General features: G+C 42.5%; 1 protein-coding gene across 2 annotated transcripts in view; it reads left to right on the plus strand.

Moving 5' to 3' along the window:
- The first annotated feature begins 19,526 nt into the window (after positions 1-19,526).
- Positions 19,527-25,399, plus strand: part of ACOT12 (acyl-CoA thioesterase 12) — a 58,607-nt gene continuing 52,734 nt past the window's right edge. Inside the window, exons 1-2 of one of the 2 annotated variants that reach the window (XM_029074263.2) lie at positions 19,527-19,793; positions 25,118-25,187. In XM_029074263.2, the coding sequence (XP_028930096.1) occupies positions 19,631-19,793; positions 25,118-25,187 (233 nt within the window). In that variant the 5' untranslated portion in view covers positions 19,527-19,630. Of the gene's footprint in view, positions 19,794-20,090; positions 20,110-25,117; positions 25,188-25,399 lie in introns of those variants that run through there. The other variant, XM_029074271.2, reaches the window with a different exon arrangement.

Raw genomic sequence — 25,399 nt, forward strand, 5'->3', positions numbered from 1 at the left:
GATAGATACAAAATCATAAGGCAAATGTTCACGTTGGCTAGAAAATGACTTGCCTAAAGAAAAGTTTCCAAAAAAAATTATTGATTCACAAAAATTAACCTTTTTTTCTTTCAGCTGTTCCCACAAATTATTACTCTCTCCTGTAGTATCTGGCCACTCGTTACCATTAGAGCTTTGACAGAAACTAGTTATGTATTTTTCTAAGGTGGGGAAAAGACATCCAGTCTCATTTTAGTAGATATCCAGTGCAGAGGAAGTGAACTCATGAATACATAACAGCATAGGTACGCTTGCCTTTGGGGTTTGTGGTGCATTCTTAAAGAACTATAATTGATTTCAAACATGTGCAATAACTCTCTCTCTGAAGTCTTTTCTTGCCAGTGACATTAAAACATTGTTGGCCATAACAAGATCTCTGGGCCAAATAGAGCTGTAGGAATTCTTTGGTGCTGCCTATTCTTCTCCTTGACTCTAGTACATACCTGGAGATCACAGATATAACAGTTCCCCCAACAAGCGATGCTTCATATTGATCCACAGACTTGTATCAGCTCCTTCCACATAAATTCTAAATGAGCTCTGGATTCCCGGTCGATTAATAAGATGAAGTTTGCACTTCCCTTCTAATAAGAAGAAATTTTCCGGTGGAAAAACCTCTGTGGGAATTCAGAATTACAACATATCCTTTAAGGGTGGTTTGCTTGGAGAAATATAATTCCAGTTTTTTGTATTGTAGGCAACTCTTCATTTACCACTCTACAGGGGAACAAAAATATGGATATTTGAAACAATGAAAAATGCCATTCAAGGCACTAATTTGAATTTCAGCTCCTTTCTCGCCTGTTGATTGATGGGCGAACTAGTAAAATGCTAATAAAAGGTGAAAGAAAAGGAAGGTAAACAAACACCTGAGTTTACTGTAGTTGTTAAGGTTTTTGTTTACAGTGATAACTCTGTTAAAGCCCCATATAAAAGCATGCAAATGATATGAAAAGAAATGGAAATAGAAAGATTTTACTTCTGGGCCAATTTGAAAATACTGGGTACATTCAGATAAATTCTGAAAACCATGCCTTTCAAAGAGGTATTTATCAAAAACATTCTTTAAATGTGCAAACACTCATCGAATCTGCTTTTGTGGCAAATGTTCCTCCTCTAAAAATATAGCCATCCTTGTGTCAGTCTTTTCTTCTTTATGCCGATTACCAAACTATGTGTTTACAGGTTTCCTCTACACCTTGTAGCACACATTTTCCAGTGAAAGTAGAAGGAGCATCTTTCTATCTGGTTATATCACCTTCAGATGCTTAAAATATCAGTTAAACGTCAAATTGTTTACATTTGCTCTTCCAATTCTAAGTAGAAATGGTTTCTTCTTTTTAATGCACGCAATGTAATCTCTGTAATCATATAGAGTCTATAAATTATAATAGGTTTCTATTAGAAAGCTTGTGTCACCATTGATTATGACTGCAAATTCTTGTTTCAAAGCCAAAAGGTAACTTTGGATTTTACAACCATGTGAGTAATACTGTTGTGCATTATTTGTTGCTCTTTCATCAAGTTGGCCATTGTTCACGAATGATTGAAGCGATGTTAAGCATGCTTATTGGTTTCAGAATTGGTTTAAGAGTACACATAAATCAATCAGTGACCGGAACATTAATTCAAATTTAAATAATTTTTCTCCATTTCACTTTAGAGTTCTCATAGGGCTATCTCATCAAGCAAGCACTAGCTGAATTCCAATATGTTTAATTATGTTAATTTTGGGAGTGGTTACTGATGCATGCTTTTTAGGTTTCTGAAGAGCCCCTAGAGAGACATTTTCTAGCATTAAAAGTAGAGTATTGTGAATGCTTTTTGTGATACATGATTGCATTAAATAGCTAGTGAGGAGTAAAAGCAAGGAGTAATTCCCCAATTCCTAAACTATTATTTAAGGGACTGAGACTTTAAAAAAAAAGTGAAAAAATCCAGGATCCATATCTGATTTTCTTAAATGATATTTTGAATTTAGGGTCATTATTTGTATGATATTCCTATGAAGTCCATCAGAAGAGCAAAGTTCCCCATCCTGAATTCTCTGTGCTTCAAGGCAGGAGGAAAAGACAGTTCATTTCACAAAGTGCAGTTGAAAAGCAGGTAGCTCAAAAGATCCTGATATAAATCTCACAACCAGTCCTTCCTGACAGATGTTGGGTTTCAAAGGTTCATGATGCATTGAGAGTCACTTTTGAATTCAGAAAAATTCACAATGAGAATCTCTCTAGAACTCATATGTTGTGAATATCTCTGAAATGAGACTCTTAAATCATTTCAGAGCGGAGTGGTCTGGGGTGAGTAGAGGTCTGACAGGTTGCCTCTAATCGCTTCACTTCCCTAAAGATTTAGAGCCTTATTTTGGATGATGTTACTATACCTTCCAATTCTGGAAAAGATTTGCATAATGATCTTTTGCATTTATAATAGAGATTCGCTGGACTGTGTGCTTGGGGAAATGGGCATCTTACATCAATTTTTCCCCTCAAGTGTTCTGAGAGTTGTTCTGCTGTCTTGAATTAACTGCAGGCACTAAGGATTTGGTTAATACTGATTGCAAGAATGTAAACGGTTCTCGAGTTCCAGGTAGTTTTTTTTTTAATATTGAATTTGAGTAGAATGTGTTACCAATGTGCATGGTTTAAGATTTTTGGCAACGGACAAACTGAATTACGTGACATTTATTCAGTTGAGTGCTGGTTTCATAAGAGGACCTTAAAAAACCAAGGTCCTGTTAATGCTTATAAAGTCTTGAAAGTAAGTACCAATAACAAACATTTTTACCTGCCTGCCCTCCCCTATGAGGGATTTGGTATCAGAATCAACTAAAGAAACTTACCTTACCAGCCGGTACAAATTGTTGCTCACCCTGGACAAGGAGAACCATCACACTCTTCGAAAGGTTGTTTGCTTACCCTCCATTACAGCTCTGCATGTTTCAGGCAGGCGGGATCAGTGGGTGTTGTTTCTGCCTATCTGGCGACTGCCGAGCAGAATTGAAATTTCCTGGGACATTTACCTGCTGAAGCGTCCTTTCAGAATCAGAGAGGTTTACCAACACATCTGGGTCTACCAAGAAGTACTTGAGGAGAAGTAGCCAAGTGTTTTTTTGGCTAAGTGTTTTTTCATTTTTTCATGTCCTGATGCCAAACTGTTTGAAATATCGGGATCCTCTTCTAGTCCTCCCAAAAATTCATAAGCAAGAAAAGTTCACAGATGTGTAGTGTGGGTTGTACCCAAGTATGTCCAAGTAATTTTGATAAGATAGAAGTGCTACTGTTGAGAAATGCAATTATTCATTAACTATAACCCATCTCTCAGATTCTTCCTTTGTGGGAAATTTTCTGTATTTCCACAAGCTGAACTGCAATTTTATCCTCTTGTTTAAAAGTCTTCAGTCTTCCAAGGGAGTGCATGGCAAATTTGGGTGAAGGAACCCCCTCCTATTCCTACCACTATATAGCCCAAGTATTACAGCCAGGAGGTACAGCATTTATTCCTTTGCTTGAGCATATTAAAATTGTGACATCTTCTACATAGAGGAAAATAAATGACAGCTCAGAAGTGAAAATGGAAAGGATTTTCTTCAAAGTGAGATCTAGAAAGTTGATTAGAATCCAGTAATCACCCTAAACCCATCTTGGAGGAGCGGAAACTCTAGAAGCAGCCTTTCCTCTAAGCCCAGAAAGGCTGATGACTAAAATGTTGTGCTTGACGAGAATTGGTCTAATTAGTGGGTTTTAATAATAATAATAATAATGATAATAATAGTATTTGTTAAGTGCTTGCTATGTTCCAAGAGCCATTCTAAGCACTGGGGTAGATACACTGTCATCAGGTTGTCCCACGTGGGGCTCACAGTCTTCATCCCCATTTTACAGATGAGGAAACTGAGGCACAGAGAAGTGAAATGGCTTCCTCAAGGTCACATAGCAGAAAAGTAGCGGATCCAGGATTTTCACCGTACTGTAAGCTTCTAGAGGGCAGAGATCATATTTACCACCCCTATTGTACACTCCCAAATGCTTAATTCAGTGCTCTGTAAGTAGTAAGCACTCATTAAATGCCACTGATCGATTAATGGATTCCTGGTAAATGTTGAGAATTGACTTTTTCTGATTCCGATGCTCATTAAAACCTGTGTCATTGTAGATCTCAAAACATTTAAAGAGGAAATAGCTTCCCCTATTGTTTCTGCCATCACACCTGAGGGAAGTGGGGAAGAGGTGATCATAGTGGATACCAAGCAGGATGCCCCCAAGGGTGGCATGAATCCATAGTAGCACCACCATCTAGGGGGTGGCCTTGACCCAGGCGGGAATGGTCTGTGAAGGGAGATGCAGCAGCACTTTTCTGGAGGCCAATGCATCCCGTGCTGGAAGCCCAAGATGCTAGGAAGTCATGGGCTATCATCTTCGGGTAACCTTAATGTTATATGCTCTACAGAGCAGAGCATAGCTAATTCTTCAGCTCTACCTCCCAGCAATCAGGTGGTGGACTCATTCGTACACATTTTCTTGAGGATGGGAGAATTACAATTTAGTGAGGCATCAGCTTTCATCCCCAGTCCAAACTTCCAAACCATCCTAGCTCATTACAGGCAGGGAACATGTCTGCTAATTTGGTTCTATTGTTCTCTCCCACGCGTTTAGTATAGTGCTCTGCAGATAGTAAGTGCTCAATAAATACCATTGATTGTTTGATTGTTCAGGCTCCTTGCTCCTTCCACATGCTCTATAGCCCGTATTGAAGCCAGATCCTAGAATTCAATCTCAGTGTATTCCCATTAGATATCCCTCTCTTTTAGTCATTGGTGCCTAGTCATATTGGCAATATAAGTGGACATTCATTCAATCATATTGATTGAGCACTTACTATGTGCAGAGCACTGTACTAAGAGCCTGGGATGTACAATTCGGCAACAGATAGAGGCAATTCCTGCCCGACAACGGGCTCACATTCTAGTCTCCCATAACATCAGCAGGATGTTCCTCTGAATATACACCTAAAAAAATATGTCGCTGTATTCCTAGACAGCACTTCCCCTCACGGTTTCTGAATTGAATTTTGGGACTTATGTGTAAATTTTAATTTGACTTCTCAAAATTTCCCAAAATGGGTCTAGACTTGTGGACAGGAAATGTGTCCACCAACTCCATTGTATTGTACTCTCTCAAGAGCTCAGTACAGTGGAAATGCTCAATAAATTCCATTGATTTATTTAAGAATCCCATAATCTGGATGATGCATTTACAAGCAATTCTTCTGTTGTTGTTGTTTTTGTTGCTATTTTCTATGTTTTAGTAAAGTTTTGGAAGAGGAAAAGTAACTCAGTAACCGATGGAAAAGGTTCATGTTCGTGGATTATTTTTCATGTACATTAAAATCTGATCTCCCTCCCTGAAAATATTGTACTCTGTGCTGCCTTAGTAGTTTGCTCTTTCTGGATATCAGATAAAATTGTTCATCAAAGAGATGTGAAGGAGTCCATCAATATTGTGTAAATCATGCTAAGGTATATTTCCTGCATAGTAACATTTTGAGTCATATAATTTTGGATATTCACTATAGAAAGACATTTTGGGGGCAAAATATGACCACATGGACCAAGCATGATTTGTAGTTTCTTCTGAAACATTCAAACTAAGCCAACTACTTCTGCCTCTTCAATCAGTAGTCCTTGACCACATTTAATGGCAAACATAGCTATAACTTTGGGCTAGTAGTTTTGATTTCCAAAAGACTTCCAACATTCATAAAATTATGAAATACGAACAGAAGAGTTTGATCTATTAACACCTTTCATTTCTTACCGAATAATGCCAGATTTCTTTCCGTGATTCTAAAACGTCATTGCATCTTGTCCTTCTTCAGTCATCTTCATCCGTTGAACTGCATGTACAATAGAAGAGTTATTTCCACAGATAGTTATGCCGGTCTAAGTAGTAGACTAATAGTCTGCCTCAGTAACTCAGAACCTTGCATTCAAAAATCAAAATAATTTTTCAGTGACTTCTGAAATGCATTTACAATATAAACAGTATGCTTATTATTACAACATATATCCTGAGAGACAGGACTCTTGTCTGGATGCTTTGCTAAGTAAAACTGAACAGACACCAGGAATGGATCAAAGTTGTATAAACAATAAACTTTTGAAAGAAAAGCCACCAGTCTTTTTCTCACAATACCTGGCGTTTCACTAGCCATCGTCATCATGTTGTTAATTGCTTAGTTCTGAATTACAAATAACCAATGAACAACAGACCTTCAAAAATATGTATATTACCACTCGCTTCCCAGTTGAACCATTTGCAGCATTTTGCAACATGTGTAATTAGTCTAAGAAATTAGAAATTAAAAGATTTTTAAAAACCTAAAAACTTTCCATCCCTATTCTGATTTGCTACCAGGAAGGTTCTTTTTATTCCTTGGAAGCAGGAGTTAACTCTTATTCTGTAACCTAAACATTGAATTTAAAAGGTGAGAAAGATTTCAAAATCCTATTCTCTTTTTTGTTTCATTCTTTTAAAAGAATGTGGTTTTCTGAATGGATGGGAGTAAGGGAGTGAGGGGTGTGTGTGTTATAAATCTCCTAGTTGTCTTAAATATTAAGAATTAAGACAATTAGTCTGAATCTGATCCCCCCAACATGCACACTAGATTGTAAACTCCTTAAGGGAGATATCTCATCTTCTAACTCTGTTATTTTCTCCAAGCACTTACTATGTTGTGGTGCTCAATAAGTTTTACTGATTGATTTTAAAATTGTGTTTTTTCTTTATGCTAATCCCTAAACATTCTGTGTCTCATAGGCAATGTTAAGAGGAAAGTTGTGCAGTTTATCATGTGATAAATATAATTAGTATAGTTAGCTAGTCCTGATGGTAGTGGTCATTCCACAATAGTATCTTTTTGCTCTTGATTTTCTAGAATAATCATTATTTTAAACATCTATCCTCTTCACTTGCTTACATAAACAGAGTCAAAGATCGAATCTAAATGATCAAATTATCTTAGAGTTCCTGAACCCCAAATAAATTTTGATATTTATCCATATTTATTTTTACATTAAAAGTCTGTAGAGGGCCCTGAAATAACAGACATTAGGACTTTAATGATTTTTAGTCTGGAAATTATCCAAATAATTTGTCCATTTAGATTCAGCTAAAATTGTTGAAGTCAGTAAGTCTAATTCTCATCAAAAATAGTCAGGTGTCACTCAAATTAACATGCTCAATTAATCCTTATTGCTATGAGTTAGGGGAGGGATAGGTGATAGGTGAATTTTTATTAGTTATAAAAACAAATAATAATAACCATATTCATAAAAGGAGGTTGAAAGTGTGAGTCCCTAAATAGTTCCAGCATATATGTTCCTTTTGAATCCACTGAACTTCCTTGAGCTGGATTTGCAGAAATGATTGCTAATAATTTTATAGGAAAGAACTAAAACATAATGTTGAACTTTGGATGGGGAGAATTCCTGTTCACATGAAAAATTTCCAAACTTTTTTTTTAATTGTTTATGCAGAAATCTGAATGTCTTCTATAAGAAAGCATATTAACTACATCATTGAACCATTGATATAACTTCAGCAGGAACTTTCTGTCCCTTAAATACATATTCAGATTGTGACTATGAAGAATTCATGTTTAGGAAAGCACAGGGAAGAACTGTAATGGAAAAGTTTTCTTCAGATATCTAAATGCAACAAAGGATAAGCTATAGTTTGGTATCAGATGTGCTGGAGCACCAATCATATTCTGGAGAATTTTGGTATAGAAAAGTAGAGGCTCTTAGAGAGTAGAGGGGATTTTTGAAGTACACTCTTAAGTTTAGATTCTGATCTAATTTAGTTCACCAATTTTTCTTCCTTTTGAAAGCACATTTGTTCCATTTGTGATGAATTGGAATCTTAGTTTGTTACTCTGTATATCTGCATGAGCTCACCAAGTGTACGTAGTTACAACCTTCTTTTGTTTTTGTATTTGAATTTGCAGCTTTGAATATTCTCATATTTTTTGCGCTTTTATTCTTTTTGAGTGATAGAAAATGTAATTTACACATAGAATTCTCAATTGTTTGGAAAAGATACTTAAATTTTAAAGTTTTATTGGTAGAAGCTTATTAAAGTGGTGTAAAATCATATTAATTGTTTTGTGCTTTGATGCTCTCTGTATATAAATATGACTATGTTTAAATGATGCTTTGTGTCTTGAAATTTTGGATACATTTTAGAATAAAGTTTCATTTTACAAGAATGATATGTATTCTCAGAAGATTTATTAACTCTTTTCAGTTTCATTAATTGGCAAATCTTGTCAAAATCCTTAATTCTCAATATGTTTGTTTAATAGGAAATTAATTTAATTGAGGCATATAATAGAACATGAAAACAAGGGGAAATGTTCAGCTGTGCTTTTAGAAAATCGGAAGGCCGAGGGGATAGAAGTTGGCACAAAGGTAAGTTTTATAAATGGGGGAAGCAACACAGTTTAAGGATATGTACCTGAGTGCTGTGGGGATTTGGTATCAGAAGTGCTTAGGGAGTGCAGACTTAAGTGCATGGGTGAAGTAGTATGGAGGGAGAATAGGGTTGGGGAGAAGAAATCAGTCAGGGAAGGTTTTCTGGAGGAAATAAGATTTTAGTAGGGCTTTGAAGATAGCAAGAGAGACGGTCTGTCAGCTATGAAGGAGGAAGGCAAGAGGAAGGCCATGAGTAAGGGGTCAATGGTGAGAAAGATGAGATCAAAGCACAGTAAGTAGGTTGGAGTTAGAAGAGCAAAGTCTGTGGGCTGCATTGTCCAGGGAGAGAAACCAAGATAGGTAGAAGGGAGAGAGCTGAATGAGTGCCTTAAAGCTGATGGTGAGGAGCTCTTTGATGTGGAGATGAATGGGCAACAATTGGAGGTTTTTGAGAAGTAGGGAAATGGTATTCTGCTCTTTTAATACATCCTTTAAATTGCTAATTTTCATATTCAAGCACTGAGAAGCTTGTAAGTTCCCAAGAATTTATTTGATCAGTGTGTGTTTTCAGTCCCCTCAAGCCAATTGCATCGAGCTTGAAAAACTAAAGGAATTGGTTGAATGCAAGTTTATAAATTTAATTATAAAGTTATAGTTAAATGAGAAGCAATATGGTGTAGCGGAAAGAGCATGGGGCTTGGAGACAGAGGACCTGGGTTCTGATTCCGGCTCTGCCAATTACTTTACATGTGACCTTGGGCAGGTCACTTAACTTCTTGGTCACTTAGATGTGAGCCCCATGCGGGACAGGGACGGTGTCCAACGTAAATAACTTGTACCTATCCGAGCTCTTAGAACAGTATTAGACACATAGTAAGCATTTAAAAATACCATTAAAAAACCCTCGATTTTCTTTCCTCCAGGATTAAAAATCCCAGTTAATCCAAAATTTCCCATTACAATTTTCTGGAAAATCTCTGACCTCCTACTTGGTGATTGCCTCTACCGGAACATGACTGATAGGGAAGAGAGAGCATGAATGGCATTACTTAAACCACTTCCACTATAATCAGTCCTTCATCTGAGGACTGAGGCTCATTCATCACTCCCGACAGAAGGCTCCTCGTTTAAAAAAAAAAAAAAAAGGAGAAATCATTGTTTCAACTAAAAAGAATATTGCATAAGTCCCAGCTAAGGAATATACCCCATCCACGTCCTGCCTCTGGCCTGGAATGCCTTCTCTCCTCATGTCCAGCAGACAATTGCTCTTTCCACTCTCAAAGCCTTATTAAAGGCACATCTCCTCCAAGAAACCTTCCCTGACTAAGCCCTCCTTTCCTCTTCTCCCACTCCCTTCTGCATCACCCTGACTTGCTCCCTTTATTCATCACCCCTCCCAGCCCCACAGCACTTATGTACATATCTGTAATTTATGTATTTATATTAATGTCTGTCTCCCCCTCTAGACTGTAAACTCATTGTGGTCAGGGAATATGTCTGTCTGTTGTTATATTGTACTCTCCTAAGCAATTAGTACAGTGCTTTCCACACATTAAGCACTCAATAAATGCAAATGTGTGCAGAGCACTGTACTAAGCACTTGGAATGTACAATCAGCAATAGAGGCAATCCCTGCCCAACAACGGACTATTTAGCTTTACTTCCACCAGGGTTTTCACTCATCCTGTTTCCATTTTGAGGGCCTCAGGAAGGAAACAGAGTTAGGGAAATGACCATGTATCCCAAACTTCATTCTGCATCCCCAAAAGCTTGTCCAGTTCTGGCCTGACCCAGCCCAGCCTTGGGGAAAAGCAGGAGGCTGGAGAATATCTAGTTTGGTTCAGCGAGACCAGAGGAAGTTTCAGAGCAAGTAGGAGATCGGGGGCTCTCTGCTCTCCTAGGCAATCCTGAAAGGTTTTGTCCAGTCGGGGACCCCCAATTTTACTTGGATCTGCCCTAGACTGTAAGTTCCTTGTGGGCAGGGAACGTGTCTACCAACTCTGTTATATTGTACTCCATCAAGCACTTAGAAAGTGCTCAATAAATACCACTGATTGAGTAGAATGAGCCCAAACCCTTAGATTGGCTCCAGAACCAACTGTCTTCCTGGCGTTCTTCATATAAAGGGTGATTCAAAGCCAAGCCAAACCTCCTAAGGTACATCTGCTTGGGATGGGCTCAGTCCAGACTTGATGATGCTAAGGGGAACCTAGAGGTCTTGGCACACCCAAAAAGATTTGATCTTCTCACTCTATTAACTTAAAAATGGGATTCTGGCAGACTTCAGCTGGCCAAAAAGTAGCAATGTAATCTTGGGAGTTAGAGAGGAACCTACAGAAATCGGATCTAGAGCTCATGTTTGCCTCCCTTTGGTATTTTAATTTTGATGTCTACACTGTGGAATAAGACGAATGGGAAAGCCTTGGAAAACATACACATATGAGAAAAGAGAAAGTAACAGGGAAGAAATAAATGATTCTTCCAACTATCTTGTAGTTTTTGGCTTATTTCAAGCTATTATTTTGCTAGCTTAAAAATGGATGGGTACCTATTTTGGTGAAATCTTGATTTTTCTATATTATTTAGATTATACATTAGTGTACTATACATATCTAATATGTATTATGTATACATTATACATTACATGATACATTATTTATAATGCTTGAAATTTGGCAGATTCTTACACAGAAGGTGATTCATAAAGAATGCAGAATATTTTCCAAAGACCTGCATATTTAAAAATCTTTTTTATTGTGATGCATTTTGAAAGGACAAACAGTTCTATTAAATTAATCAAAGTCCTCCAAATGTTCTTCTTTTTCTAAGTAATTCCACTGAAGAAACCAAGGTGAGAGAAGTAAAATATTTCCCAGGAAGAAATCATAATCCCTACATCCTAAATTTTTATGCTGAACATGGGGAGTATAAATTAACACGAGGTGAGACTACGCTTTTCTGTTCATTCATTCATTCAATTGTATTTATTGAGCACTTACTGTGTACAAAACACTGTACTAAGCGCTTGGAAAGTACAATTTGGCAACAAAATCTGTTGCCCTAAAGAGTTATCCTTTGGTATGGCGATGACACAGCCAACAGTGAGACTGCATCCAAGTAGGTGAGTGTCTAGCAAACATTTATTTACTGAGAGCTTACTGTGTGCAGACCTTGGGAGAGTACAGTACCACAGAGCTGATGGACACGTTCCCTGCCCACAGTGAGTTTATAGACTAGGGGCGAACACAGTCCACGAGAGAGAACCTCTTGCACATTTGTATACTTTCACCATTTTGTTGAAAAACATTTCCGCTAGCTGGACCATTTGGCTGAGCAACAGAGAGCTACTCAGAAACATAGACATGTAGATATGCAAATGCACCGTCCTGGTTTCTAGTCTCATAATCATTCTGGCCTCTTAGGCATATTCTTATGAATTGATGAATAACTGTAAAGCCTTTTAAAATGATAACGTTTTGGCAGGGGAGGAAAGATACTTTTACTTGAGGTCTTTTCTACCTTGAATAATAAGTGCTCAGAATAATTAAAATTCTTTGAAAGACCAATTCTGTTGTATTGTACTCGCCTAAGCTCTTAGTACTCCGCACTCTGTAAGATCTCAATAAATACCATGGATTGATTGAGTTAATCAAGGCTGCTCATCTCCCATGTCCCCTAACACTTCTTCTTCTTCCACAGACAAGGTTAGGGAGTCTAATTTTATCATTTAAACTCTAGGGTCTCCCTAAATCTTCTACCTTGGAATTGAAAATGCTTCACCATTTTTTCGTGAATTCATTCATTCATTCATTCATTCAAGAGTATTTATTGAGCACTTACTATGCACAGAGCACTGTACTGAGCACTTGGAATGTACAGTTTGGCAACAGGGTTCAGTGACTGTACGGAAAGTAAAAATGAAAACAAACTGCTTTTTTTACAGTAAATTTATACTAGTTGCTTATATTCCTGCCAATCTTTTATGGGAGGGAACACATATTTGTATAACATGGGCTGTCTATAAACTGGAGCTTGGTATTATTTGGGACAACCCTGATGACTATGGGTTTCTGTACTAGGTGATGGTTTTCTCCCAATCCACCAGGCCCATCAGCATCATTGGTTGAAAAATGACATTAAACATGGTGAGGAATAGAATTTACAGTTGTGTTGTTCCCAGCCTTTTAATTCTATTACCCTTTGGCATTGAGATACAGTGAAATATCACTGCCAAAATGGAATCCCTTTGCATGAGCTTGCATTTTGTGAAATGTGAAGACCTTAAGGGTATATCCCAGTTATTTTAAGGCGAGAGGCTGTTGCCTTTATTGAGCCGCAAAGCAGCATTTATGACTCACTGATCTGACTTTACAATGAGAGGAGAAAGGAAAACTGTCTGTGTATCCCATAGAGCACCTTGATACTCACCCCAGCCCTACAATACTTGGGTAACTATCCTTATACTCTCTTTCCCCCATCCCCAATCTATTTTAACATCTGTCTGACCCTGTAGACAGCAAGTTCCCTTTGGGTAGGGATAGCATCTAGCAACTCTGTTGCATTGTACTTTTCCAAGTACTTAGCTCAGTTCTCTGCACACAGTAAGCGCTCAGTAAGTACCACTGATTGACTGACTGATCAAATAAAGCTAACTTTAAAAGACATTCAGTACCACCAGCAAGCTTATAGGCCAGGATGCTCAGTTGGCAAAAAATAGTCAAAAGAATGGTGTCCCAAATAGAAATAGCCTCAGTCTTCAGCCAGGCACAAGAATAGATAACCTATCATGAGCCTTTTCCAGGGGGAAAATATTTTCCACGACTGAAACTTCCTATGAGTACCATTTCTGTGGGGCAAGGTGGCTCCTGTTGGATGATTCCCATAACATTTCTATCATAACAAAATGTTTAAACTTCCATTTTGGCTTTCGGCACTGGATGATTTCCAGGAATTTCCCCCTTAATGATCAGGTTGGGCTTGCTGCATTTCAAAGGTTCTGTTGCACAAGACAGACATGTTTTGGAGAGAGAAATGTTTGGCTGCGAATATTGTTCTGAGCCAGAACCCCTAGCTGTGTTTCTACACCAGACCGTGACCTGAACAAAGCTTTTCAGGCTGCAATTAGTTACTCTCAGTTGGCTTGGTTGTCTAGAGAAATTTACACAGCTCCGATGTTTATTACATAATGTTATTGCCAGTCATAATAACTGCAACCTCTTTAATATTTTCCCCATCATCAGGGGAGAGGTGTTATGTACTAGTTTTATTCAATTTCTCTTATGAAGAAGAAATCAAAGATGCTCCCAAGTAGAGTACCAGGCTGTTGATGAAAGCTTCTGTTTACAGTTTATCTGAAAACACGTCGCCTCAACGGACAAAAGTCCCTGAGACAGTCATTCAGAAATAGCTGAGGTAATGATGGTGTTTTGGAACCACCTTAAAAGGGAGAGATGAGACGGATTTAGATCTCACTGCAGAGTCAGCTCTGCAGAGCAGAAGTCAGCATAATGAACCAAAGGTCATTTTTCAGCCTAACTTAGGCAAACCAAAACATCTTTACTTTCAATACTGAACTTACACTGTCATTAATACCTTAGTAACAAGCTGTCTTAACATAGTAGTTATTGTATTTATTAAGCACCTACTGTATGCAAAGCATTGTTCTAAGAGTTGGATGGTGCAGTGGTGAGAAATAGATGCAAATGCTGGTCTCCCAGGGCCTGGCCATCTAAGAAACATCACCAATAAGGTTAGAGTGAGAAGCAACATGGCCTAATAGAAAGAGCATAGGCCTGCAAGTCAGGGGATCTGGGTTCTAATCCCAGTTCTGACACTTGTCTGCTGGGTGACCTTAAGCAAGTAAGGTAGCTTTACTGCCTCAGTTACCTCATCTGTAAATTGAGGATTAAGACTGTGAGCTCCATGTGGAACGTGGACTGTGTCCAATCTGATTAACTCATCTCCAGCCAGCACATAGTACAGTACTTGGCATGTAGTAAGCTCATATCAACATGCGATAAAAAAAAATTCTAGAAAGTTAGGGCAGAGTATATAGAGAGATCCTAGGGTCAAAGTCAAAGAGGTAATAACCTCCAGACCAAACTTTATTAGAATGAAATTAAGATCTTTTTAAAAAGATTTAGGGGTCAGAATCCTGGAATTAGTGAAGGAAGAGCGGAGTCTTTCGCCCCTTGACACCCCCTGCCTGTGTTGTTGAGAGGAAATGACTGCAAAAGTAAACCAGGAACCTCCCTGGGCCAGGTCTTTACAGCCACATAATTCACTCTGCTGGCTGGGACTTGTGAGGAGAAGTGAAAGGGTCAGTCCAGAAGCAGAATTCACTTGGCTTTGCTCTATCTAATAATAATTACTATGGTACTTGTTAAGCACTATGTGACAAGCACTGTTCTAAATGCTGGGGTAGGTACAAGGTAATTGGGTTGGACAAAGTCTCTGTCCACATGGGGCTCACACTCTTATCCCCATTTTACAGATGAGGTGACTGAGGCCCAGAGAAGTTAAGTGACTTGTCCAAGGTCACCCAGCAGACATGTGTCAGAGTCAGGATTAGAACCCAGGTCCTTCTGAATTCCAGGCCCGTGGCCTATGCACTAAGTCACGCTGCTTCTCATGGTTAGCATGGTTACCATCTCCTGTTAGCACGTTTTCCATTACTTCATCTGCTTCTAAAAAAACGAGGTCTGGTTAATGTACAGCAGCAGTGCAGTCTAGTGGAAAGAGCAGAGCAAAGGACTGAAAGTCAGGAGATCAGGGTTCTAATCCTGACTCTGCCACTTGCCTGCTATGTGACCTTGGGCAAAATACTTAATTTATCTCTGCCTCAGTTTCCTCATCTATAAAGTAACTATTCTTTCTCCCCCTTAGACGATGAGCCCCATGAGAGATCGGGACTGTCTGACCTACCCTTGCACTTACCACAGTGATTGACACAGAGTAAATGCTTAACAAGTACCACAGTTCTAATAACTATTATTACAGAGTGGAGTCCCCCCTTCTAGACAGTGAGCCCGCTGTTGGGTAGGGATTGTCTCTATTTGTTGCTGAACTGCACTTTCCAAGAGCTTAGTACAGTGCTCTGCACACAGTAAGCGCTCAGTAAATATGATTGATTGAATGAATGAATGAAAGAGCATGTGAGTAGTATTTAATGCTATTTAATTTACTAGATAAATACTATTTATTTTATTTAATAATATTAAAAGTTCAAGCTCTGTATTAAGTGCTGGGGTAGGTACAAGATGATCAGGTTGAACATAGTCCCTGTCCCATATAGAGCTATTGAATCAGTCAATGGAATTTATTTATTGAGCACTTAATGTGAGCAGAGCACTGTACTAAGTGTTTTGGAATGTGAGATCCCAGTAAAACAGAGTTGGAAAACACGTTCTCTGCCCACAAGGTGTTTACAGTCTAAAGGGAGACACATTAAATAAATTAGGGGTAAGTACATAAGTGCTGTGGGGCAGAAGGTGGGATGAATATTAAGCGTTTAAAGATACAGATCTAAGTACACAGGCAACACAGAAAGGAGAGGGAATTGGGGAAATGAGGCTTAGTCAGGAAGGCTTCTTGGAGATGTGATTTTAATAAGGCTTTGAAGGTGGGGAGAGTGGTGGTCTGCTGCATGTGAAGGGGGAGGGAATCCCAAGCCAGAAGGAAGATCGTGGGCAAGGAGTTGGCAGCGAGAGAGATGAGATTGAGTGAATAGGTTGGGGTTAGAAGAGCAAAACACATGGGCCAGATTGTAGTAGGAAATCAGCAAGGTAAGGTACGGTAGAATGAATGCTTTAAAGCTGACGGTAAGGAGTTTCTGTTTGATGCGGAGGTGGATGGGCAACCACTGGAGTTTCTTGAGTGAGGAGATGTGGACTGAATGGCTTTTAAGAAAAATGATCTGGGCAGGAGAGTGGAGAAAGGATTGGAGTGCGGAGAGACAGGAGGCGGTCAAGGCAGGGTGTGCTAAGTGCTTGGATCAGGGTAGTAGCAGTTTAAATGGAGATGAAAGTGTGGATTTTAGTGATGTGAAGGTAGAATTGACAGGAATTGAAGACACTGAATAGGTGGGCCAAATGGGAGAGATGAGTTAGGGAAACAGCCTACGTTACCTACTTGTGAGATGGGAGGATTAGCGGTGTTGTTTACAGTGATGGGGAAAATGGGAAGGACATGGTTTGGGTGGGAAGATGAGAAGTTCTGTTTGGGACATATTAAATTTGAAAGTTTCGTGGGGATATGTAAGTAGAGATGTCCTGAAGGCAGGAGGAAATGTAAGACTGCAGAGGAGGAGAGAGGTCATGACTTGGAGAAGTAGATTTGGGAATCATCCACAAGAGATCAGTCAATCAGGGGTATTTATTGAGCATTTACCATGTGCAGAGCACTGTTCTAAGGTCTTGGGAGAGTGTAATACAACCAAGTTTGCAGACACACTCCCTGCCCATGAGTTTACAATCTAGAGATGGTAGTTGAAGCCATGGGAGCTAGTGAGTTCTCCAAGGGAGTGGGTGTACATGGAGAATAAAAGGGGACCCAGAACGGAGCCTTGAGGGACTCCCACAGTTAGAGGGTGGGAAGCAGAGGAGGAGACTGGGAAAGAGACAGAGAAGAAGGCACAGGAGGCAGGAAATATTAAATCTGCCAATAAATGCATAAAACCCCTAATTTATCTGCTTCCATATCTGCTTGACCAAGATGGGGGTGGAAAATGCAGTGTCACACACATGGGCACAGAGTCTGAGAAATACACACACGCACACACTGGGGTGGGGAACACGTGTGAGTATATACACTCACACACAGTGAGTGTACAAAATACACACACATTGAGGGAAGGGAAACAGACAGATGTGCACTAAGGATGGGTAACCCACCCTCCCACCAACTTTTCCAGCCTCTCTCTACTTCTCCAACCCCTTCTATCCCTCAAAAATAATAATAGTAAGTACTTGTTAAGGGCTTACTATGGACAAGCACCTCTCTAAGCATTAGAATAGATACAAATTAGTTAGGTTAGACACAGTCCCTGCCCCAGATGGGGCTCGCAGTCTCAGTCCCCATTTTTCAGATGAGGTGACTGAGAGGAAGTGAGTGACTTTTCCTAAGCATTGGGGTGGATACAAGTTAGGCAGGTTGGACGCAGCCCCTGTCCCACATGGAGCTCACAGTCTCAATCCCCATTTTACAGATGAGGCAACTGAGAGAAGTAAAAATGACTTTTCCTTAAGCACTGGGGTAGATACAAGTTAGGTTGGACAGAGCCCCTATCCCACTTGGGGCTTGCAGTCTCAATCCCCATTTTACAGATGAGGTAACTGAGAGGAGTAAAATGACTATTCCTAAGCAATGGGGTAGATAGACAGGCAGGTTGGTCAGAGTCCCCGTCCCACATGGGGTTTACAGTCTCAATCCCCATTTTACAGATGAGCCAACTGAGAGGAAGTGAAGTGATTTTCCCTAAACCCTGGGGTACACTCAGCCCCTGTCCCACATGGGGCTCGCAGCCTCGATCCCCATTTTACAGATGAGCCAACTGAGAGGAAGTGAAGTGACTTGCCCTAAGCACTGGGGCTCGCAGCCTCGATCCCCATTTTACAGATGAGGCAACTGAGAGGAGTAAAATGACTTGCCCTAAGCAGTGGGGTAGATACAAGTTGGGCAGGTTGGACAGATTCCCTGTCCCACAAGGGGCCTTCAGCCTTAATCCTCATTTTACAGATGAGGGAACTGAGAGGAAGTGAAGTGATTTTTCCTAAACCTTGGGGTAATAATAATGATAATGTTGGTATTTAAGTGCTTACTATGTGCAGAGCACTGTTCTAAGCGCTGGGGTAGATACAGGGTCATCAGGTTGTCCCACGTGAGGCTCACAGTCTTCATCCCATTTTACAGATGAGGGAACTGAGAGGAGTCAACTGACTTGCCCTAAGCAGTGGGGTAGATACAAGTTGGGCAGGTTGGACAGAGTGCCTGTCCCACAAGGGGCTTACAGCCTTAATCCTCATTTTACAGATGAGGGAACAGAGAGGAAATGAAGTAATTTTCCTTTAACCCTGGGATAATAATGATAATGTTGGTATTTCTTAAGCGCTTATTATGTGCAGAGCACCGTTCAAAGCGCTGGGGTAGATACAGGGTCATCAGGTGAGGCTCACAGTCTTCCTCCCCATTTTACAGATGAGGGGCCTGAGAGGAAGTGAAGTGATTCAATAAATACTATTGAATGAATGAATTTTCCCTAAACCCTGGGGTAATAATAATAATGTTGGTATTTGTTAAGTGCTTACTATGTGCAAAGCACTGTTCTAAGCGCTGGGGTAGATACAGGGTCATCAGGTGAGGCTGGCAGTCTTCCTCCCCATTCTACAGATGAGGGAACTGAGAGGAAATAAAATGATTTTCCCTAAACCCTGAGATAATAATAGTGTTGGTATTTGTTAAGCGCTTACTATGTGCAGAGCACCGTTCTAAGCGCTGGGGTAGATAGAGGGTCATCAGGTGAAGCTGATAGTCTTCCTCCCCATTGTACAGATGAGGGAACTGAGAGGAAATAAAGTGATTTTCCCTAAACCCTGAGGTAATAATAATAATGTTGGTATTTGTTAAGTGCTTATTATGTGCAGAGCAGTGTTCTGAGTGCTGGGGTAGATAGAGGGTCATCAGGTGAGGCTGACAGTTTTTCTCCCCATTTTACAGATGAGGGAACTGAGAGGAAATGAAGTGATTTTCCCTAAACCCAGGGGTAGTAATAATAATGTGGGTATATCTTAAGCGCTTCCTATGTGCAGAGCACCGTTCTAAGCGCTGGGGGAGATACAGGGTCATCAGGTGAGGCTGACAGCCTTCCTCCCCATTTTCCAGATGAGGCGACTGAGGCCCAGAGAGGTGAGAGTTGGGCAAGGCGGGCGCAGGGCGGGGATTAGAAGGCGGATCCCTCCGCCCCTCAGGCGGGTGATGAGGCCGGCGGAAGGGGCGGGGGCGGGCGGCCCGCCCGGTGCCCTTTGGAGGGCGGTGCGGCCCCGCAGCCCGGCGGAGGCCGCGCCATGGCCCGGCCGCGCCCAGTGGAGGCGCGGAGCTCGGCGGGCCGGGGCCGCCGCCGCCATGCAGCGCCCGGCGAGGGCAGGAGAGGGATCCGGAGGGCCCGGGGGCCGCGGCGCCGAGGTGCAGATGTGCCACACCATCCACCCGGCCCACGCCAACCACCGCGGGGAGCTCAGCGCCGCCCAGCTGCTCATGTGGATCGACACCACCGCCTGCCTGGCCGGTAGGGGGCGCCCCCCCCGCCGCCATCCCCGCCGCCGCCGCCGGGGGGCGCCCGAGGGACTCCCGGGGCCGGGGGTGGGGGGTCGTTTTCGAGGCAGCGGGGCTCAGGGGAAAGAGCCCGGGCTGGGGAGACAGAGGTCACGGGTTCGAATCCCGCCTCTGCCCCTTGTCAGCTGGGGGACCGTGGGCAAGTCGCTTCACTTCTCTGGGCCTCAGTGACCTCATCTGGGAAACGGGGATGAAGATTGGGAGCCCCACGTGGGACCACCTGATGAGCCTGGATCTCCCCCAGCGCGTAGAACAGTGCTCTGCACATAGTAAGCGCTTAACAAATACCATCATCATCATTATCATTATTATTATTATTATCCCGCCTCGCCTGCCATTGGGACAGCGTGGCTCAGTGGAAAGAGCCCGGGCTGGGGAGTCCGAGGTCACGGGTTCGAATCCCGCCTCTGCCCCTTGTCAACTGTGGGCAAGTTGCTTCACTTCTCTAGGCCTCAGTGACCTCATCTGGAAAACGGGGGTGAAGATGGGGAGCCCCACGTGGGACCACCTGATGACCCCAGATCTCCCCCAGCGCTTAGAACAGTGCTCTGCACATAGTAAGCGCTTAAATACCAACATTATTATTATTATTATCCCACCTCATTGGACAGCGTGGCTCAGGGGAAAGAGCCCGGGCTGGAGAGTCAGAGGTCATGGGTTTGAATCCTGACTCTGCCCCTTGTCAGCTGGGGGACTGTGAGCAAGTCGCTTCACTTCTCTGGGCCTCAGTTGCCTCATCTGGAAAACGGGGATGAAGATTGGGAGCCCCACGTGGGACCACCTGATGAGACTGGATCTCCCCCAGCGCTTAGAACAGTGCTCTGCACATAGTAAGCGCTTAACAAATACCAACATCGTCATTATTATTATTATTATCCCACCTCGCCTGCCATTGGGACAGCGTGGCTTAGTGGAAAGAGCCCGGGCTGGGGAGTCAGAGGTCATGGATTCGAATCCCGCCTCTGCCCCTTGTCAGCTGGGGGACTTTGGGCAAGTCATTTCACTTCTCTGTGCCTCAGTGACCTCATCTGTAAAATGGGGATGCAGAGTCTGAGCCCCACGTGGGACAACCTGATGACCCCGTATCTCCCCCAGCGCTTAGAACAGTGCTCTGCACATAGTAAGCGCTTAACAAATACCAACATCGTCATTATTATTATTATTATCCCACCTCGCCTGCCATTGGGACAGCGTGGCTTAGTGGAAAGAGCCCGGGCTGGGGAGTCAGAGGTCATGGATTCGAATCCCGCCTCTGCCCCTTGTCAGCTGGGGGACTTTGGGCAAGTCATTTCACTTCTCTGTGCCTCAGTGACCTCATCTGTAAAATGGGGATGCAGAGTCTGAGCCCCACGTGGGACAACCTGATGACCCCGTATCTCCCCCAGCGCTTAGAACAGTGTTCTGCACATAGTAAGCGCTTAACAAATACCAACATTATTATTATTGTCCCACCTCACCTCCCATTGGGACAGCGTGGCTTAGTGGAAAGAGCCTGGGCTGGGGAGTCAGAGGTCCCGGGTTCGAATCCTGACTCTGCCACTTGTCAGCTGGGGGACTGTGGGCAAGCCACTTCACTTCTCTGGGCCTCAGTGACCTCATCTGGAAAATGGGGATTAACTGGGAGCCTCATGTGGGACAACCTGATTACCCTGGATTTACCCCAGCGCTCTGCATATAGTAAGCGCTTAACAAATACCAATATTACTATTCAACCGAGCCATCAATCAAGGCCGCACAGTGCTTTGCTGAGGGCTTGGCAAAGTACAGTAAGAAGAAGAAGAAGAATGTTGGTATTTGTTAATTGCTTACTAGGTGCAGAGCGCTGGGCAAGATACAGGGTCATCAGGTTGTCCCACATGAGGCTCCCAGTCTTCATCCCCATTTAACAGCGGAGGTCACCGAGGCACAGAGAAGTGAAGTGACTTGCCCAGAGTCACACAGCTGACAAGTGGCAGAGCCGGAATTTGAACCCATGACCTCTGAGTCCCAAGCCCAGGCTCTTTCCACTGAGCCACGCTGCAGATAAGCGCTGGGGGAGATACAGGGTAGTCAGATTGTCCCACATGAGGCTCACAGTCTTCATCCCCATTTTACAGATGAGGTCACTGAGGCACAGAGAAGTGAAGTGACTTGCCCACAGGCACACAGCTGACAAGTGGCAGAGCTGGGATTCGAACCCATAACGTCTGACTCCCAAGCCCGGTCTCTTTCCCCTGAGCCAAGCAGTAGGCTAAGTGGGGTGGGGGGGAGAAATGTTGGTATTTAAGCACTTACTATGTGTGAAGCCCTCTTCTAAGAGCTGGGGGTGGGGATACAAGGTGATGAGGTTGTCCCCACATGGAGCTCAGAGTCTTCATCCCCATTGTACAGATGAGGGAACTGAGGCCCAGAGAAGCAGCGTGGCTCAGGGGAAAGAACCCAGGCTGGGGAGTCAGAGGTCATGGGTTCAAATTCCAACTCAGCCACTTGTCAGCTGTGGGACTTTAGGCAAGTCACTTCACTTCTCTGGGCCTCAGTGACCCAATCTGTAAAATGGGGATGAAGACAGTGAGCCCCACGTGGGACAACCTGATCACCTTGTATCCTCCCCAGTGCTTAGATCAGTGCTTCGCACATAGTAAGCGCTTAACAAATGCCATCATTATTATTATTATTATTTAATCCCCATTTTACAGATGAGGGAACTGAGGCCCAGAGAAGCATCATGGCTCAGTGGAAAGAGCCCGGGCCAGGGAGTCAGAGGTCACGGGTTCTAATTCCGACTCTGTTGCTTGTCTCTTGCGTGACTTTGGGCAAACCACTTCAGGTCTCTGGGCCTCAGTGACCTCATCTGTAAAATAGGGATTAAGTCTGTGAGCCCCATGTGGGACAACCTTGTATCTACTCCAGCGCTTAGAACAGCACTTGGCTCCTAGTAAGTGCTTAACAAGTACCATCATTATTAATACTAATTGTGGTATTGGCTAAGCGCTTACTCTGTGACAGACACTGTACTAAGCGCTGGGGTGAATTCAAGATCATCTCCCTTAGGGCTCACAGGCCAAGTAGGAGGGAGAATGGGGATCGAATCCCCATTTTGCAGATGAGGGAACCGAGGCGCAGGGAAGTCTAAGGATGTGCCCAAGGTCAGACTGCAGGCAAGCGGCAGAGCCGGGGTTAGAACCCAGGTCCTCGGACAAGCAGCGTGGCTCAGTGGAAAGAGCCCGGGCTTGGGAGTCAGAGGTCGTGGGTTCTAATTCCGGCTCTGCCACTTGTCAGCTATGTGACTTGGGGCAAGTCACTTCACTTCTCTGGGCCTCAGTGACCTCATCTGGAAAATGGGGACGAAGACTGGGAGACCTACGTGGGACAACCTGAAAAACTTATATCTCCCCCAGTGCTTAGAACAGTGCCCGGCACCTAGTAAGCGCTTAACAAATACCGTCATTATTTTTTGGCCACATTGCTTTTCAGAAGCAGGCAAAATCCCAGCCCCAAAGGACTTTATAATCGAGCGGACACCCCAGGGATTTACAACCTTAAAGAAGGCCTCTTCTGAAGGACGCTGCTGCATTGTATTTACCGAAAGGTTGCAAATAACTGCAAATAACTGCGGCCAAGACAATCTGCCTGTGCTGATGTACCTGGGGCCCACTACTGTTTTACTATGGACTTTGTGTGTCTTCTTTAATGAGGCCATGTGGGGAGGTTTCCAGCGAGCATCTCACTTAGGCCGCTATTTGACAGCGCAGCTGGCTGCCTGTTCCTCTGAAAAACGTGTGCCAGAGATATTCAGTCATTCAGTAGTATTTATTGAGCGCTTACTATGTGCAGAACACTATACTAAGCGCTTGGAATGTACAATTCAGCAACAGATAGAGGCAGTCCCTGCCCAGTGATGGGCTCACAGTCTAAACGGGGGAGACAGACGGCAAAGCAAAACAGAACAAGACAAAAACAAGACAACATCATCAAGATAAATAGAATCAAGGAGATATATACCTCATTAACAAAATAGAGTAATAAATAATATATGCAAATGAGCACAGTGCTGAGGGGAAGGTGGAGAGCAGAGAGTGGAAGGGGAGGGGGAGCAGAAGGAAAGGGGGGGGTCAGTCTGGAAAGTTACCACAGGGTCTGTCGGTCCATCTGTGCAGTCGTTTGGGATCTGGTACCTTAGATATAAATCGATTGAAGACACCAACCTTGATCCCTTGAAAGGATTGTTAAATGAGTTATGGTAACTTTTGAATTGCCTCAATATCTTTGAGGTACCTAGACCACCACCGTGTCTTCTATTTATTGGAATATTCAGAGTACCTTTTTTATGGAGAGATTTTGGCATTCCTCTGGTTGTCCCTGGGTGTTCAGGAGTAAAGTTAATAGAATGAAACCACTGCTCGATGTTGTCCCCTAACCTCCTCAATTTAGGGGAGGATCAAGTGACTCTTTAACTATGCATTATTATGATTGTCGTTATTACTGTAAAAAAAGACAGTTAGGCACTCTGGACAGTGACAACTGAGCAGAGATGTTCCTGAGGAGTATGCAGTTTTGTTATTTTAAGTTCCCGGACTGGTCTGGCTCACTGTGGGAACTCAGTGTGGGGTAAATATGGGAACGGGATTTGAATTGTGTTCTAACTGGAAGTTTTCCATTTCGTTAGAAAATGTGGTAGTGGCCTGGAGAAGGACATTTTTACTAGACAATTTAACTCTATTCCAGCAGGTCCCTATCTTTGCATAGACCTGTGAAGGGCTTGGTACCAGCCTTCAGGGATTGGTGGTACCAAGCACCATTTGTTAGTGGACTTAAGGATCATGTTCATTAGTATCTTCTTTGAAATAACTAGACAGATTTAGAGGTCGAAACCGACACGTAAATTATTTCAAAGAGTAGAAAATCCTGAAATTACCTTGCAGTAAAAACAAGATTCACAAATTGAAAGAACTTGTTGCTCCAGGAAATCCAAAATTCCCACAAAGGTGGAAGTGAGGCTCCGTGTTCATCCCCAAATTGATTCTTTTGTGTCTTGTTTCCTTCTCCTGGCTTGAGTTCTCATAGGTTGCCATTCAACAGTTAGTACAGTGCTCTGCACACAGTAAACACTCGGTAAATATCATCAATTTGACAGACTGGAAGGGAGCAGCAGCAGTAATAGTAGTAGAGAAGGATCTGGGAGTTCCGCCCCGAGTTACTGAGAGCAGGCTGTTGGTCAGCTGGCGGGGCTGTCTGAATATATGTAAGTCAAATGCTACCACTGTACTTGCCTAACCTATTTTCTGTATTATTTTGAAGCTGAAAAGCATGCTGGCGTTTCCTGCGTCACCGCATCAATGGATGACATACAGTTTGAGGAGACCGCTAGGTATGTTATGTATTTGTGTTGAATTGTTTCCCAGTGAACACCTGTGGCTTCCTTTTAGGAGTGTACCTATAATGCCCAAGCCCGTCCATTTGAGTCAAGTTCCTGTGAAAAAAACAAAAAAAAGTTATCTTTGACCCCAGATAAATCAGAGAAAACTCAAAGCCCAGTGAACTCTATCCCAATTTACATAAACATTGCATGAGCACAGCCAT

This window comes from Ornithorhynchus anatinus, chromosome 1 (genome assembly GCF_004115215.2).
Source record: "Ornithorhynchus anatinus isolate Pmale09 chromosome 1, mOrnAna1.pri.v4, whole genome shotgun sequence".
NCBI classification, from domain to species: Eukaryota; Metazoa; Chordata; class Mammalia; order Monotremata; family Ornithorhynchidae; genus Ornithorhynchus; species Ornithorhynchus anatinus.